Genomic DNA, 17912 nt, shown 5'->3' on the forward strand with positions numbered 1-17912 from the left:
TTAAAAGGAGTTGCTACTTCATCATTTGTGCTGTTAAATAGAATGAGTATGTCATCCACATACCTCTTACAGAATTTATATCATTCTTTATCAGTATGTGTTTGGTGAAAGATTGCTGCAAAATATATCAATGGAATGGGATGCAACTGATATCAAAAATGTCTTGTGAACTACAACACAAAATTTTACTTTTGAAAAAATCATTTCTATAGTGATAATGGATAAAAGGATCAAATGAACTCTTCATTAAAATCCATTGGGAATTGAGCACAGACTTTTACATTTAGCTGCTACAAGTTTAAAAAAACAGGTAAATAGATACTCTTGCCAGTACTAGTTACATGGAATTTTAAAGGTGTCAAGTAAGTCTGACAGCAACAACAGCTTACTGGGATGAGAAATACGTACTGGCAGGTGTAGAATAGTCCCCTTCCTCATCCACAATTTCTGCATAGTCTTCAGAAAGCATGGTTCCTCTTGGTGGCACTTTGTCTCCACCTCCACTGTCAGGGTACTTGGGAGGGTGAGCATCTGCGAAAGTACACAATTTGTGAAATCATCAAGCACACAGTATACTTAGAAGACATCAAAGACCTGTCAGCACCAACTATGTAACAAATCTGCCATTATTGGCACATAATATTAGTGAATTAACTATCACTACAAACAGAAAGGGAGGAAATGCCTTTGAAAATAGCAGGCGCATAATGAAACTGACATAGAATGAAATACATGCTTTTCTTTAATGGAGACAGACAATTAATGTGAATACCAACCTTTGACAGCACAAGGGCAGGGAAAGCGTTTCCACACGGCAGCTTGTACAAAAATAGTAAACAAAGTTTCATTCTGAATCAAACATGACAATAATTATTTTTGCAGTTATTGTATTTTTTGCAACTGAAACTGAACAATAAATATTTAAAATATGTCTGCTTGCTGAATAATAAGCAATGGAAATTTTAACTTTAGTACAATAATAATGTAAATATAACTGAATACAAAGTTGTTACAATAACAGAAATCCCAGACTGGGAACAATAAACAAAACTGAGAAAAAGGTAGCAAGTTTGTTGAACAACATAGATGTGTTACTAGTTTTGAGCTGTCAATCTTTCTCTAGTTAGAAAGAGAGAGAGAGAGAGAGAGAGAGAGAGAGAGACAGAGACAGAGAGAGAGAGAGAGAGAGAGAGAGAGAAATGGCTTCTTCAAAGTAGTTTCTTATCCTTCTTCTTCTTCTTCTTCTTCTTCTTCTTCTTCACTACATGTCTTACACAAATTACCTGTTACAGTACTCTTTCTGTTGTATGGCCTTCGTACATTTCTCCTGCTAATGCTTTTATCACTAAGAGCCTTTACCAGGAGTCTTCTCTAACCAAACTGTCTACAATTCCTTCCATTTCACACTATTTTCTTTTAAGTAATATATTGCTAAATCTTCGCATAAGCCCTCAATTATTTTATGATCTCTCACTATTCTTAGAAATCTCATTTCTTTGGCCTATATTCTACAGTCTTAGTGTCTTGTTTTCATTCATGCTTCAGTGCCATAAATAAGGGTTGGCACTACTACAATTTTGTAAAACTTCAGCTGCATTTCTTTCATAGATTTATTCTGTCAACTCAGTTTTTACATCATTCCATGAGGAGCGTCAATAAGTAATGTACCACACATTTTTCTCTGCCAGTTTCAGTTGAAAAAATGTGGAATTTGTTGTGGGACATCAAGGAATATTCCCACTTCAGCCCCTACAGTAGCATAAAGTTCTGATAAGTGATGTCATTATATATAGCAATCAAAATGTTGCCTGTAACTGAGGTGTGTTCCAAGTAGAGAGCTGTCATTGAGTTTCTTTTGGCGGAACGCCAGAGCATCACAGGTATTCACAGGTGCTTGCAGATCGTCTACAGAAGCACATCAGTGAACAAAAGCATGGTGATCCAGTAGGCAAATCATCTGTCATTTCGCTACAAGGTCTCAAAAACCTGGGCCATTCTCCTACATGCCAGCCGGCCACAACCCTCCAGAAATCGAAGGAATGATTTCAGTGTGTTCAAAACCACAAAACTGCCAATGAACTTCTCTTTCTCCATTACAACATAAGGGCTCACATAAGTCTCCACACCTGAGACGAGTTCACAAAACTGACTGTTCTTCCTAGTCCACCCTATAGCCTGGATATCACACCTTCCAACTTCCATCTGCTTGGCCCCTAAAGAACTGCAGGAAGTTGTACATAAATGATGGGGAGGTTACTGATGCAGCAAAACACTGGTTCTGACATTGACCAGTAGAGTGATACCATGTGGGCATACAGGCCCTCCCAGTAATGTGGCCATCACATTGAACAGAGACTATGTTGAAAAATATGGTTTTACAGCCAAAAGAGTGAGGAATAATATGTTGTGTTGTAATCCTGAATAAAACTGACATACTTTCAGGGGAAAAAAAAGTGTTGCATTGCTTACTGAATGTCCCTCATACACATGAAAGTAAATATATTTAATTTTTGGTCCATGCCACAGTTGTATTCATATGCGATGTTGCCTCCAAGATATTTAAATTTCAATTTTATCCAAGATTTTAGTGCTCAAGACTGCTTTGATCTTACTGACTGTATGCCTTGAAATGCCATCACTTTCATTTTATCCATAGATATTTTACGTTGTATTCTGACTCTGTTCATTGCAATCAGTGCTCAGTTGCCTCCATATAGGATAGCATTTAGTCTAGTGTCACTATCTAAAAATGCTACTTTTTAGTCACCATTTTCTGTTTACTGATCACTGCATCCATATAATGCAATCTTAAGCAATGCACCTATTATAAATCACATATCTGAGTTATTCATGAACCTTATTTTCAAGATTCAAAACCCAAAAACCTGAAGTGGGATAATATTATATCTTCAATATCTGGGGCTGTAATAAAAGCACATAAATCAAAGTTATAGCTCAGTTTGATTGTGAGTGTTAGCTAATTCTAGTAATAGCAATACACAAAACTTGTACAGGAAGCAGACAGGTTAAATAAGCAACAGTGGTATGATGTTGTAGTTATAATAATGACTTATTAAAAATGAAACATGCAAAGAGAATGCAACTATCACCAGGTATCTATCTGTTGTGATGGCAATGAAGTAGAAAAATGTCCATGAAATAGATGGAAGAAAGGTTAAATGGACAAAGTCAGCAGCATTAGAAAAATAAAGTAATTAATTTAAAAAAAACTGTGTTATGTAAACTATAGGGGTTGTTTTATTACTTTTAATTTTCTTAGATTCAGTTTGAATCAGTAAGAAAACAAATATTTACATAACAACTGAAAGGTTGTTAACAGACTTTTTCCATGGGTAACTTCTTGATTAAGGACTTTTTTCACCAACAACACACTGTCTCCAGTCACAATATTTCCAACTTCCTTCAGAGCCATAACTCTATTTTCGAAGACTATTCTGACATGATAGTGAATTATATCTGCTTCAGTTTGTTACCTGCCTTTGGCCACAAATCATCTCCATGGGTGAAACAACTTATAAATTTACACTTATACACCAAACAATTGAACAGGTTTATGACTGTACTACTTGACACAAATGAAAAATTGCTACTGAAAAAGTTAAGCTGATATAGCTACATAAATAATTTATGTATTTCACTGTGATGATTTTCACTACTACCAACTTTCATAATAAGAGTGTTTGTAACATTCTACTAAGCAAAATACTAGAAAAATAATAATTGCCAGATCCACCATCAAAGGAGCTGAACCATCTCAATAATGATTTACTCATGACTTTTTTTTGTGAAAAGCTCAGCTTCCCAACAAATAGCAAAATATTTCAAGCCACTTAGAATGAAGCATCAGAAAGTAGCGCATAGCCCATTTAGTTTTTGTTGTAATGATGTGACTAGTTTGTGAGAGCAAATAAAGTTATTTATGAAATACAGCAACTAACCACTTTATGTATTTTTATTTACACCAATACACATTTCATGCTTTCCTCTATTTTGCAATTGGTTTAATACATATTTGAATCTTCAGTAAATACATCATTGTGTCCTGTAAGTCTTAAGCTAGCTCCGCCACCATTGCCAAGTGTAAAACTACTGACTGCCAGAGCTGGCACTATTTCCCACTTATATACTTATGATTAAAGTCACTGGCTGCAATCAGAGAGGGCCAAAATGACGTGTGCGAAAGGCAAGGTGGGCAGCTCCTCGCAGCTCTGGCCTGCCACAAGACTGGGTGATGTTAGGTGGAGCAACAGGTCAGTGCTGCATTTGAAACTGCTGCTCCTGCCTTCCTAAAAGCATTAAGCACCCATCCTGCTTCCTTTTGACACCCAAAGCCTGCCCCCACACCCTACTCAGTGTGTATCCGTAGTCTCTGTTGAAATTGTTGCTGTTTATGGCCAACTTGTCAGGCTCCTTTTGCTTAATATGTCTCTTGTGCTCAGTACAAGGCTCTGCAACTTTGCAAATTGTCTGCCCTATATAGATGCTGCCACACTTGTAAGGGGCACCATGCACACTGGGCACACAAAGAGCTATGTTGTCTTTAACAGGGCGTAAAATATATCAAATCTAAGGGGTGGACCAGAACACTGGTCTCAATCTGTGTCTCTGCAGCACACATCCTAACTTGCTGCTCGTTCCTCCACAATATGGCAGAAAAGTCACCGACTTGGCTTCTTCCACCAACTCACAAGAAGTCCATCTTCAGTGACACCTGAAAGCATTTGCAATGTCTCTTTTGCAGTAGCCATTCTCCCTGAACAAGTGCTGCAATTCAAACTGTACCAGGTTGTCATCAGAAATAACTTTGGCTTTGTGTATTAATGTGTCTCAACCACTTTGTGTACATGGTGGTGTAAACTACCGGCTTTCAAATATCGATCAGTGTGCATCAGTTTCCTGTACACTGAATGACAAAGCTGGACTCCTGCCTTCCACTCAACTAAAACATCTAAGAACTGTAGCTTTCCATCCTTCTCCATCTCAATGGTAAATTTAATGTTGGGATGGACACCGTTCAAGTGATCCACGAACTACTACAGTATATTTTAACCATGAGACCATAACAGGGAGATGCCATCGATGTACCTAAGGAAGCAAGACAGACCCAACACCACAGAGTTCAGAACCTGCTCCTCAAAGTGGTCCATATAGAAATTCATGACTGCAGAAGACAGTGGTGAGCTCATTGCTGTGTCATCCATCTTACATCCTTAGGTACGTCGATGACACGTTCCTGATATGGCCTCATGGTGAACATACACTGCAGAAGTTCCTAGATCACATGAAGTGTCCGTCCCAACATACAATTTACCATCAAGATGGAGAAGGGTGGAAAGCTACCACTCTTATGTTTTAGTTGAGTAGGAAGCAGGAGGCTGGCTTAGTCATTCAGGGTACACGAAACCAACACATACTGATCGATATTTGAAAGCCGTTAATTTTCACCACACTGTACACAAGAAAGCAGTCCTGAACATGTTAATACACACAGAGTCAAAGCTATTTCTGATGATGATCACCAACAGTCTGACTGCAGCACTTGAGGCATGTGTTCACAGAGAACACAGCAAAAAGAGAGACTGTGAACACTTTCAGGTGTCACTGAAGAAGGATGCCTTGTGAATCGGCAGAAGAAGCCAAGCTGGTGGCATTCCTGCCATACTATGGGGCAACGAGCAGCAAGATAGGATGTATGCTGCAGAGACATTGATTGAGACCAGTGTTCCAGCCCGCCCCTAAAATAAGAGGTAAGTTGCACCCTGTTAAAGACGACATAGCTCTTCATGTGCCCAGAGTGTACGGTATCCCTCACAAGTGTGGCAGCATCTAAATAGGCCAGACAATTCCCATGGTTGCAGAGCATTATACTGAGCACAAGAGACATTTTAAGCAAAGGAAACTCGACAAGTCAGCCACAGCTGAGCATTACCTCAAAAACAGACACAAAATACAGTTTGAGAACACAAGAGTCTTGACTCATGCCTCAACATACTGGGACTACATTATAAAAGAGGCAGCTAAGATTAGAATGAACAGCAACAATTTCGACACGGGCTACACACTAAGTAGGGCATGGGAGCAGGCTTTGGATGCCAGAAGGAAGCAATGATGGATGCTTAAGGCTTGTAGGCAGGGGGGAGCAACAGTTTCAAACATGGCGCCAGGTCCTCACACCACCTGACATCATTTGGTCCCGCGATGGGTCGGACCCGCTATGAGCTGCCCAGCTCACCTTCTGTGCACGCACTGTTTCAGCCCTCTCCGATTGGTGCCAGTGACCTTAATCATAGATATATAAGTGGGAAATAGTGCCAGACCGGCAGTCAGTAGTTTTACTCCTGATGACAATGGCAGAGCTAGCCATTAAAGGCTCGAGAATTTTATTGGAATTGACACTACTTGAAAACTGAGAAGATTTTATTAATTACATCATTAACCAAAGAGAAATTTGGATAATGCAGCTTGCTTTCTAGTCTGCTTGTTTTTATTCCAGTTTTCACTTTTACAGATGTGACACAAACACTTTTCCACTTGTATCTTGCACAAAATCAGCGCAGTATCAGGCAGCATGGATACTGTGCTGTTTTTGTGCAAGATATAAGTGGAAAAGGATTGTGCCACACCCATAAATGCAAAACTCAGTATGACAACAAGCAAGTAGAAAGCCAGCTGCAGCATCCAAATTGGTGTCGATGCTTCAAGGACGTATTTACTGATGTTTCAAATATGTGTTCCACCAATTCAAGATGAGTGAAAGCCCCAAATACTTGTTGGCATAAAAAATACATAAAGAAGTGGCTGACCATTGTATTTCTTAAAATAAAATAATCTAGCCACAGGGCTCAACAAGCAGTAAAATGTATTAATTATTTTCAATAAATAAAATGTTATCTCCTGAACAGCATACATGTGTAATGATTCCTACTGATCAGATGATCATTAACTTTTTGTGGGAAATTTTTTGTAAGAAATAAAACTAGCAGCAGCATCGGTCAATGTACACGGCTCACCTTTTCGGTCCCACAGAGACTCTTGAGAGCCGGTGACGAGTCGGCAGTAGCCATCCACGAGGTCAGCTAGGCTCTCCGCCTCCCTCAGGGATGCACAAGTCAGCGATAGCGTTTCAGATGAGCCTGCCAGCCACATCTTAACAACAGCCTTGGGGTGAGTATCACAGTCTGAGACAAGTGTCTGCAGTCCACGGACTCTGTTGAACTCTGAAATCTTGGTCGGTGTTGTCGCTCGACCCGACATGTACGATATTCCCAGCTCCGGTCCTATCACCAGTTCCACTGGGATGGAAATGCTCGATTGCTAATATAAATGATGCATATATCTCATGAAATATCACAAATGAAATAATGTATACATGATGATAAATTCATGTAATTTTAGTGTTCTGAATGCAATTCCAAAGTTGTTCACATACAGGTACTGCATAAATCAATTGTCATTTAGAAATAGTAACATGAAAAGAACATATAACAACTTACTCCAAGAGAGCAGCGGAAGCGTTCTTGGTCGAATCGGTAATGTGCTCTGAGCAGTTCCAAGAATTTAAACATGCATTCCACCTCAGAGAGAGACGCAAATTTCTTGAAATGCTGCTGGATCATTTTCCGCAGCTGCTTTGGCTTCAAGCTGTCGAGCACAGCACGGGGCAAAAATTTGTGCATTCCCACCTGAAACAGAGAGCTGCATGCATAAATGAGCAGCAACATCAGATGGATGTGATTTCCTATAAGAGTGCACAAAAAACGAGGATTCAATCAGGGGCAGTGCCAATACAAATGGCAAACCAATGTGGACAACACCTTAAAAATTATCAGATTATTTTCTTGTGACTTTGCCAATACGTTGTGTACAATATATTCAGTATACATTATACTAGGTTAGTATTGCATTGCAGTACATAGTAAGTATGAACACACTACATGATATCAGTGACAAGTATGGTTGTCTGCTAATATATCAAAACTTTTCACTAATTCTTGTGGAAGTATCAAGCATGTTTCATACAGTGTACGAAGTAAACTTCAAAATTAGTTGTCTGGTACACTAATTAATGTTCAGTAATATATATGTACAAGTTGAACACTTTCATTTTAAACATGTAGCCTTAGGAATTACATTTATCAGTTCAGTTTACACGGATCATATTACAATAGTTAGAAAAGCATATATTAACTGAGATTCATGTTGGGGTCCCATGTCCTGTAATATCTAGCTATAATTGTAGATGTTCTCTCAAAGTGTATAATGTCAGGCTTCATAAGTATTTTACCAACATATAAATTAAAATCTTTACAACTGAACCATACTCAATGTAAGCTGCTAAATTAAAATAAATATTTGTGTTGAGTGTGATTTAATGTCAAAGAATTATTTTATTTGTTGCAAGTATACCACCCACACTATTCTTGAAGTGCTGACAGTAACAAGTCTTAAGTCGAGGGACTTCTAAAACCTCAGCTACAATGTACATGGAACCACAAAGTTACAAGTTATATGTACACTTAATCCATGGTGTTTTAATATATACTAGAAAGTTTTGAAGTGTGGTGTTTCAGACAAATGAAGATTAAATAACTAATGGAGAAATACAGAATTTAACTGAAAAGGAAAAACATTTGTTCTCTTGTATTAAATGACAGCTCCTGTTGGATAAAAATGTATTTGCTTACATGACCAGTTACAGCCCTTGGCCACTATTGACTCCTGTTGCAGCTGAGTATTTGATAACAGTCTAGGGTGGGAACATCTTGTATAAATCTGTACTTCTTTATGCAATTGGAACAGCTATTTAACAAAACTTATAATGACTGTTATGGACACGCCAGCATAGCTGTCCACTTCCAGGACATGGGGAGGTGCCCTCTCTGGAACAAGTCCACCTTGTGAATGTTGTTTTTAGGTGGTTTTTCACATCCACCTAGGTAAATTCCAGAGAGTTCCCATGTCCTGTCTCAGATACATGATGCGCAAAAGCTTTGTAAATTGATGTCACATTTGACTGTGCAATTACACTAGATGCAGACAGAAGGGAAACACGGATTCCTTCCCACTGAGGTGGGTGGTAGGAGCAGATGACAGTAGCTTTAAAATGTCTCTGGGAGTGTCAAATCCATCATAGTAATGGACTATATAAGGGTATGGTAGGTGCTCCGCAAAATTGGAGAAGAGCCATACCAGTCCTGACCAAAAGTTGGCTGGATAAAGGTCACTGGAAAGGAAGGGAAAAAAAGGGTAACGACAATTATGAATTCCCTACATTTGAGGTAAAAAAAAAACATGATAGACAAAAATCACGAAGACCTTTACAACACTACCTGACTAAAAGACGAGATAAAAAAGTAAAGTTTTGTGGGCTACGTTGATAGGACCCATCCTGAGACATGAAGGAAAAGTTAGTTTGGTAATGGAGGCACATATGGTGGATAAAAACAGACAGTTGTATCAAACCAGTATTTTAACTGAAGTCTGTAACAACTACAGTAAATGTAAGTTCCAAGTTCAATCAGTGATCACACAGATCATGAAGCTTAAATCTTTGATCAAAAATATTTACCTTAAAGTCAAATACAATAATGGGAAGATTTAGTAAACACATTAGAAAAATAGAATACTACTACAGATGCCAAGTGGATTTCATTTAACACACTACTACTGTGTCTACAAAAACAAAAGATGAATAAACTAGCACCGTAGAAGCTGTGAAGCCCTATCTAAACCAAACTTATTTTGCTTCTGAAATACGTAACAGGAGAGCAGCATTATGGTAATTTAGCCAACAGCCCACACTGGAAATGTATATCAAATGCAAACAGTGATGCCAAGGCCAAGTAACTCTTGAATCTCTTTTCCCGAGGGACTTTCACATGCACAATGGCAACAATACTGGTATTTGGTGCACAGTTAAGATGTTTGTAAACAAGGAATACCACTGTAAAATTAGGGAGATTGTGGTACATTGGAATGTTCCCTACCACTGTAAACCTAGTCACCCCACAATTTATTAATCCTCAAGAAATTTAATTTGGATCCACATTTGATGATGATGATGATGTTTGGTTTGTGCGGCACTCAACTGTGCTGTTATCAGTGCCCATACAAAGTCCCAATCTTTACACAGCCCAATCTCACTACATTCACGAATGATGATGAAATAATGAGGACAACACAAACACCCACTGGATCCACAACTCAGAATCACTCTTTATGTACCCATATTATTATGAATCAATCTGCACTGGCAATCAACTAACCCTAACACTTTTGCCATCAGACACATTATAATATCTGAAACACCTTCTCAATTATATGCAATCAATCCACAGCACCTTTTCCAAAGACATTGCACACACAACTAAGTGTGACCATACTCATGATGGGAGAAAGAGAAAGAGCCTGCTCGTGTCACATAAAAGAGAGACAGAGACAAACACACAGAGAGAGAGAGGGAAGGGAGAGGGGGGGGGGGGGGGAGGAGAGAGAGAGAGAGAGAGAGAGAGAGAGAGAGAGAGAGAGGAATGAAATGATGGCTGGAACAAAATTGCTTACTTCTTAGCATTCAAAATTATTTCAGAGAATTAGCTGGGACTTATCAAGAATTGTGAAATATTTACAAGTGCTGCAAGAATCATGGAATATTTACAAATGCAAGAATCGTGGAATATTCACAACTGACATATTGGTTAGGCTACATTCGTTCAATGCAACTTCCTCAAAGCAGTCCCTATATATATCTTAACTGCTTAAGGCCTGTGTCCACTAGCAAGTAGCTTTCACAAGCACTTTCTGATGTGTTTACTTTAGAACAAAAACTTGTACAAGTTTACTTCAGCAAGTTAATTTCAAGAACTTGCTGGATAAACTTGCAGAACTGTTTCCAACGGAGTCATGTTGCAAGATAGGCGAGTGGAAGTTTAGAATGCCACACTTAAAACCAACTGTCGTAGCATTATTATTACTGAAGAAAAATCATGACTGAAGACAAGAAGTTAAGAAAGAAGAAATGTTTGGGTGAAGAAATGAATACAGGGGCACATGTATTAAAGTTGTGAATAAACACTACTGAATGAACTAAAATCAGAGGAATATGCTCAGATTAAAAACTTACTGAGAATGTAGTATGCAAGTTTCTAATATATCTTATCTATTCTATGATCAAATATTTGAAAACAAGATACAAAAGTGCAGCAAGCTATATCACCAAGAGATTGCCTTTACTTACTCTTCAATTTTTACAAACAGTATTTACTATTTTTAATATGGATGTAAATGCTTATATGTTTAAGTTAACATTAAAAATTCAGCTAAAATTGATAGACATCTGCATTAAAATTCTACACCCCTTTTTCTGATGAAACAAAGTGAAATTCATTTGTAAATTCATTTCACACTTCCCTGGCTGATGGTGACCAATTATACAGGGTGTTCAGAAATTCCCATTACCAACTTCCAGGACTTGTAGCGAGGAGTGAGTGCATAATGTTTTGAATATGAACCCATGTCTGGAAACGTCATTCAATGACACTAAAGAGCATCAAAGATATAGGGGCCTGCACCTGTAAATGTGCATATATACAGGGTGATGATGATGATGTTACAAACTTTGAAGAATGATGGAAAAGCATAAGTGTACAAAAGCTGTACACTAAAATTGTTCTGATACCTCTGACAGTGGAATACAGGTAGCAGGACTGTTGTTGCTAGAATTGTTGGGTAGGAAACTTTCACAGGTGGTAGTGTGGACCAAAATAATAAAAAATGTCTAGTTAACATGGGCTCCAAATTGCATACCTTAATGGATACAAGCACTTGTTTAATAGAGGAGATGAGTTTCACACTAGCGAAGATGAGCAAGTGCTCATAGCTCCTCAGATAAGCATTTAAGAGCCCATCTTTACTAGACTTTTTTATTATTTTGGTCCATACTAGCACCTCTGAAAGCTGCATAGCCCGTATTCTTAGCAACAACAATACCGGTACATGTGTAGCTTTGACTCTGTGTAGCATTGTTGGACGGTGTTTCCATACATGGGTTCCTGTTCAAAATATTGTATACTCACTTTCCTCTACAAGTCCTAGAAATTTGTAAATACCCTGTGTATGTTTAGTGGTTCTAATGGTACATTTGAAGACGAGCACGGAAAAATGGGCTAGTCCTCAAATATAAAAGCTTAGAGATAAGTGTTGCCATTTATTGCTGGGTACAGAAACTATCAGAACTGACATTGGTCTCAACCCTAAATATCACAGTAGGATATTTATGGGTGAGACCAATGTCAGTTTTGATAGTTCCCTTACCCAGCAACAGATGGTAACACTTATCTCTTAAGTTCTGTACATGTGAGGGTTAGCCCATTTTTCCATGAATGTCTTCATTTGTTTCTTGCCTATCTATCTTTGTGCCATTCTCCTTTTTGACACTGACATTTCTGTACCACTTTTTAACGCACAAAACTTCTGCAAGTTTGAAAAAAGTTTGTAGCAACTGGCAAGTTCAGCAAGTACTTCTTGCAGCAAATGTGTATGATATTGTTTCCAATAATTTGTCGAATCTACTTAAGAAAGTTCAGGAAACTTGTGGAACTCATCTTGCTGGGTGTGTGTTCACATCAAAGAACTTGGAGAAGTAGCTTCTGCAAGCAACTTGCTAAAATTTCCTTGTTAGTGCATACATGCCTTTATGTCAATGTGAAAATTTATAATCTATAAGCATCACACACTTATAATTCTAGATATCATCTATGGAATACTTCACACTCCATGACTGCATGGGCTCTATCAAAATATCATGAACTGCCGACCTCCATCTCTGCTCAGTTCCATATACCAAACATACTACTGATACTGGAATTTCTCTAGCAACAACTTTTAAATTATTACAAGAGGTAGACAACATTAGCATCAACTCAACAGCTCGATCTCACTAGGATAACTGCTGCAGAATAGGTCGTGCTGTCATAATACCCAATGGCTGACTACTAAAAAGCAGAGTAGCAATACTGCCTAGCAGATCCCAGGTAGTAATGTTTACTTTAAAATCTGTACAGCTGCTTACAGTGAGAATGAGGTTGGTAGACTCATGTCTGACATGAAATGCTCAGTTCAGTCACTGTCTTCAAAGGCTAGCATAAACAATAAACATTTCACATGTGCTAGCTTGTGCTTGGTGGCCTTTCATATTGCTCTCTATCTCCTCTACTATACTCTGATTAAAATAAATTTGCAACTGAAGTTTGATTGTGCCAAGTGATGGGAGCCAGCCAGAAGTCAATTTCAATTCTTTCTTGAGCACCACACGCAGACAATGCTGCCTGTTCGGTAGGTGCATGCAGAGCCCTGTCAAGTGTGGCTAGATGTAGAATGCCAACATGCCCATTACTGCTGCCATTGAAATCTATCAACCCCAAAGTTATTTTAAATTTTCATGTTTTCTACAGAAATGGTGTGTAAATAACCTCTTTGTCTGTGATAAGATTTCCAGGAGTAGCAATGAAAGAACAATAAAACTAGATAAAAGGGTAATTAAAAGTGTAGAACCACCACAAGTCACATGTAACTTTTTTTATTATACATGTTTCACTTTACCAAAGCAACCATCTTCAGAAATTATGTAACCAAGGTCTACATGTTACAATATGGTGGCTCTATAATTTTAATTTCTAACTGTCACTTTTTCCAATGCCTGCTTTCCCTAAAAGGTAATTATTTTTTTCCCCTTCTCCCTACTGTCCTTTAGTACAGAATACCTACCGCAGCAAGACAATTTAGAAGGACTGGAAAATATAGGATGGAATGTAACAATATTACGAAACGGAAAGTCGCTATTCACCATATAGCAGAGATGCTGAGTCACCGACAGGCAGCAACTTTTCTTTTATTAGTATTGTTAGATATACTGGATTTAGTCATGTGTTCACTAGTAACCAAAACAGAAATCTACATCAACAAAGAGGGTCCTACTAGATGCTTAGAAATACCTGACAATTGCTGATTCTCAAGTTTTACATATGTACATATTTACATTTTTTGTGTGTCAAGTGACTTGTGAGGCATACTGCTTTGAACTGGAATGCTGTCCATTAGCACTAATATCATTTTATGTTGTGCTGAGAGAGAATAAAAATTTATTATACCTCACGTTCCAGGTACTCAAGATTGGACTTCTTATCAAGGGCAACATGAGGCATCTCTTTGTAGAAATTCCTTATTTCCAAGCAACATAGTTGTACAGCAACATCGTAGTCTAGAGATGGATGATCAGCAGTCAAATAGTCCAGGCGAACCTGCAATTATATTAAAAAGATGTAAGTAACAATGACAGTTCTAACTTTGCATATTAAGCAAAATAAGAGAAGGCTGTATATTTGTTGGATGGACAGGTAAATCGATAATGCAGGTAGTAGAAAACTATTTCCAAAGTCACAATTCTTTCAGCATATGAGAGTCCTTGCAAAAGGAGGAGGAGGCCAGAGACAAAAATGTTACTCAACAACAGTTGTTACATACCAGTTCAAAAAAACATGTTATATAAATGGTATGAAAAATAGAAATCTGAAACTGAGTTAACTGCCACACCTATAAGTATCATAAATTTAAGTATAATAAGATTCCATCATCGGGATGTTTGAAAGGTTACAGAATAAGGTAAGGATTAAGCAATAAAACATCTGGCAAACAAGAGTGCCCAGTATATTTAATTGCAAAAGTTCTTTAACTGACATATGATAAAAAACTAGCAAACATTGCTGATGTCTGGCATAAAGGACAACCACTTTCAGCTACTGATGCAGAGTTTGTTGCAAAACTGCATCTTCTTAGTTAACTATAACATCTGCAAAGAACTGTTTGGCACTTTCACTTAGTTAAGGCAAGATACTGATCCTGTTGTGCAGCAGTTGTTCTTTGACAACATCTTACGACTTGACAAACATTTTCTATCCCTTTCGAACCATCACAAAGTCTCGAGAGGATACCTTGCACTCAGTCAACACCACTGAGATCAGTCCGTGCCTCGTGCACTTCAATACCCTCCAGGATTCTACATTGCAAAAAGAGTATTCAAATAAGATTTAGTAGATTCATACACTATACTGAAAATCTGCACTCTATTCACAACAAAAGTGCAAGCAGTACAACTTCAAAACTGCCTCCTGCTGCCTTTCTTCATTAGTGAACTACAGGTCTCTAGAAAAAAGATGCTAGTTTGTGTATATCAGAACAATGTGCCTACTGCTAGAGGTCTTGTAGTAATTTGGGACAGTGGAACGCATCACGGATAAGTCTTTAAAAATCAGTTTTTGATAAAGTAAAGCTGTATTTGAATACATATAATAGTTCACTACCTGATCATAATAAAATGCAAAGGTAACACGATCCTTCTCGTACAACTCATTCAGATTGTCTGGAAGGTAGCGCACCCGCAGCTCGTACCGCCATTCTGAATGTGGGTGCTGGTACTCATACTTTTCTTGAACCTAAAAATTGAAAATTAACATTAAGTACGTGCACATTTGATGAGCATTAAAAAACAATGTTAGGTTATACAGTGAACAAATACATATGCAGTGAATTAAACACAAAATATTGTTACAGAAAACATAGAAATCTAGCACAGGAATACCAAGTAAGAATTACATTCATTATTTCATTTGTATCATATCAGTACTACAAAAATTAAGTATGGTCATAAAGGTGGAGCAAGTTTTCTCACTTGGTACATTGTAGTGTCCTGGTGTAACCAGAACACCTCCCCTGATGGTGGGTGGACAAGACGCATGGCATACATGCTCTGGCATGCTCTTTCACCGCTGGCAAGCCGGCTGGTAACCAGGGATATGATGCCCTGAAATCACAAAACAATAACCTTTCATTTCTGATGCTTTCAAAGAAGTGACACACTAGTTTTTTCAGAGATTTTCTTTAGATCATTTGTTGCGCATTCTACAAGTACATGCTTCCTGTCACCACTTCTAACAGTACATTACTATTTTTTTCAGACACTGCATTTATGACATTCTTTCACGTCATCTGAGAGTTGAATCCTTTTGCCCTCCTGTGTTTCTCTTTCCTTCTATATGTAATTTAAGAAATATGTTTACAAAGCAAAATATTTTGTGTAGGCTGTGCTGAGCAGAAAGTGCATCCTGTGACAGACGCAACTACATTTACATTTATTTTGACAATCGATCTCAATCACATACTGACTATTCTCAGACCATCTGTACCAAAGAACAACAATTATGCATTGAGGTGACAAAAGTCACTAGATAGCGATGTACACATATACAGATGGCAGTAGTATTGTCTACACAAGGTATGAAAGGGCAGTGTATTGGCAGAGCTGGAATTTGTACCCAAGCAATTCATTTGAAAAGGATTCTGGTGGGATTATAGCCACGTGACAGGTATTAAGAGGCTTTCAATGCAGAATGGTAGTTGGAGCTATCGCATGGGATATTCCATTTTGGAAACCGTTAGGGAATGAAACAGTCCAAGATCCACAGTGTCAAGTGTGTGCTGAGAATACAAAATTTCATGTATTACCTCTCACCATGGACAACGCAGTTGCCAACGGCTTTCACTTAACAACAGAGAGCAGTGGCATTTGCATAGTGTTGTCAGTGGTAACAGACAAGTAACACTGTGTGAAATTACTGCAGAAATCAATGTAGGGCATATTATGAATGTATCCATTAGGACAGTGCAGTGCGGTGATATTTGGCGTTTAAGGGCAATGGCAGCAGATGACTGACATGAGTGTCTTTTCTGCCAAAAGCAAATCATCAGCTGCACTGCCTCTCCTGCGCTCATACCCAAATCAGTTGGGCTCTAGGGAAAAAAAAAAAAAAAAGTTCAGATGAGTACAGATTTCAGTTGATAAGAACTGATGATAGGGTTTGAGTATGGTACAGACACAAGACAAGTTGTCAACAAGGCTCTGTGTAAGCTTGTGGTTGCTCCACAATGGGGTGTGCTGTATTTACATGGAATGAGCTGGCCCAAGTGAACTGATCATTGACTGGAAATGGTTATGTTCAGCTACTTGGAGATCATCTGCTGTTATTCATGTAGTTCATGTTCCCAAACAATGACAGAATTTTTAGGGATGACAATGCGCCATGTCACTGGGCCACAATTGTTCACCATTAGTTTGAAGAACATTGTGGACAATTCATGCGAATAATTTGGTCACATAAATCATCCGACATTAACCCCATCGAAGATTTGCTGGACCTAATTGAGAGGTCAGTTTGTACACAAAATCCCACACTGGCAACACTTGCGCAACTATGGACGACTATAGAGGCAGCATGGCTCAATATTTCTGCAGGGGACTTCCAACGACTTGAGTCCATACCATGTCGAGTGTTTGTTGCTGCACAAGTTGAGCAAATGGAGGTCCGGCACAACATTAGTAGGTATCCCACGACTTTTGTCACCTCAGTGTATGTAAGATACATAGACAAAAATGAAGCAGTTAAATATTTTGATTGATCAGTCACTGAAATTGTGGAATGCACACTTAAATATATCTTCTGTACATCTACATATAAATCTATCTACATACTCTGCAAACAATGATATGTTGCGTGGTGGATAGTACCTTGTACCAAAACTAGTCATTCCCTTTCCAGTTCCATTTGCGAATATAGTGGGGTAAAAACAATTATCTATACGTCTCTGCACGAGCCCCAGTTTCTCTTGTCTTTACAGACCTTACTTTTGGCAGTTGTGAAATCGTTCTGCAGTCAGCCGCAGATGCGAGTTCTCTAAATTTTCTCAACAGTGTTTTGCGAAAAGACCGTCATCTTCCCTCCAGGGATTCCCATTTGAGTTCATGGAGCTTTTCTATATTACTTGCATGTTGATCAAACCTAATA

General features: G+C 38.3%; 1 protein-coding gene across 5 annotated transcripts in view; it reads right to left on the reverse strand.

Moving 5' to 3' along the window:
- Positions 1-17912, reverse strand: part of LOC124802503 (focal adhesion kinase 1) — a 762075-nt gene that overhangs the window by 111764 nt on the left and 632399 nt on the right. For 4 of the 5 annotated variants that reach the window (XM_047263324.1, XM_047263326.1, XM_047263322.1 and 1 more), the window contains 7 exons: positions 15743-15874; positions 15375-15506; positions 14166-14315; positions 7515-7703; positions 7032-7335; positions 777-818; positions 409-531 (listed from right to left, as the gene is read on the reverse strand). In XM_047263324.1, the coding sequence (XP_047119280.1) occupies positions 409-531; positions 777-818; positions 7032-7335; positions 7515-7703; positions 14166-14315; positions 15375-15506; positions 15743-15874 (1072 nt within the window). The remainder of the gene's footprint in view (positions 1-408; positions 532-776; positions 819-7031; positions 7336-7514; positions 7704-14165; positions 14316-15374; positions 15507-15742; positions 15875-17912) is intronic. The other variant, XM_047263323.1, reaches the window with a different exon arrangement.

Source organism: Schistocerca piceifrons, chromosome 6 (genome assembly GCF_021461385.2).
Source record: "Schistocerca piceifrons isolate TAMUIC-IGC-003096 chromosome 6, iqSchPice1.1, whole genome shotgun sequence".
In the NCBI taxonomy this organism is placed as follows: Eukaryota; Metazoa; Arthropoda; class Insecta; order Orthoptera; family Acrididae; genus Schistocerca; species Schistocerca piceifrons.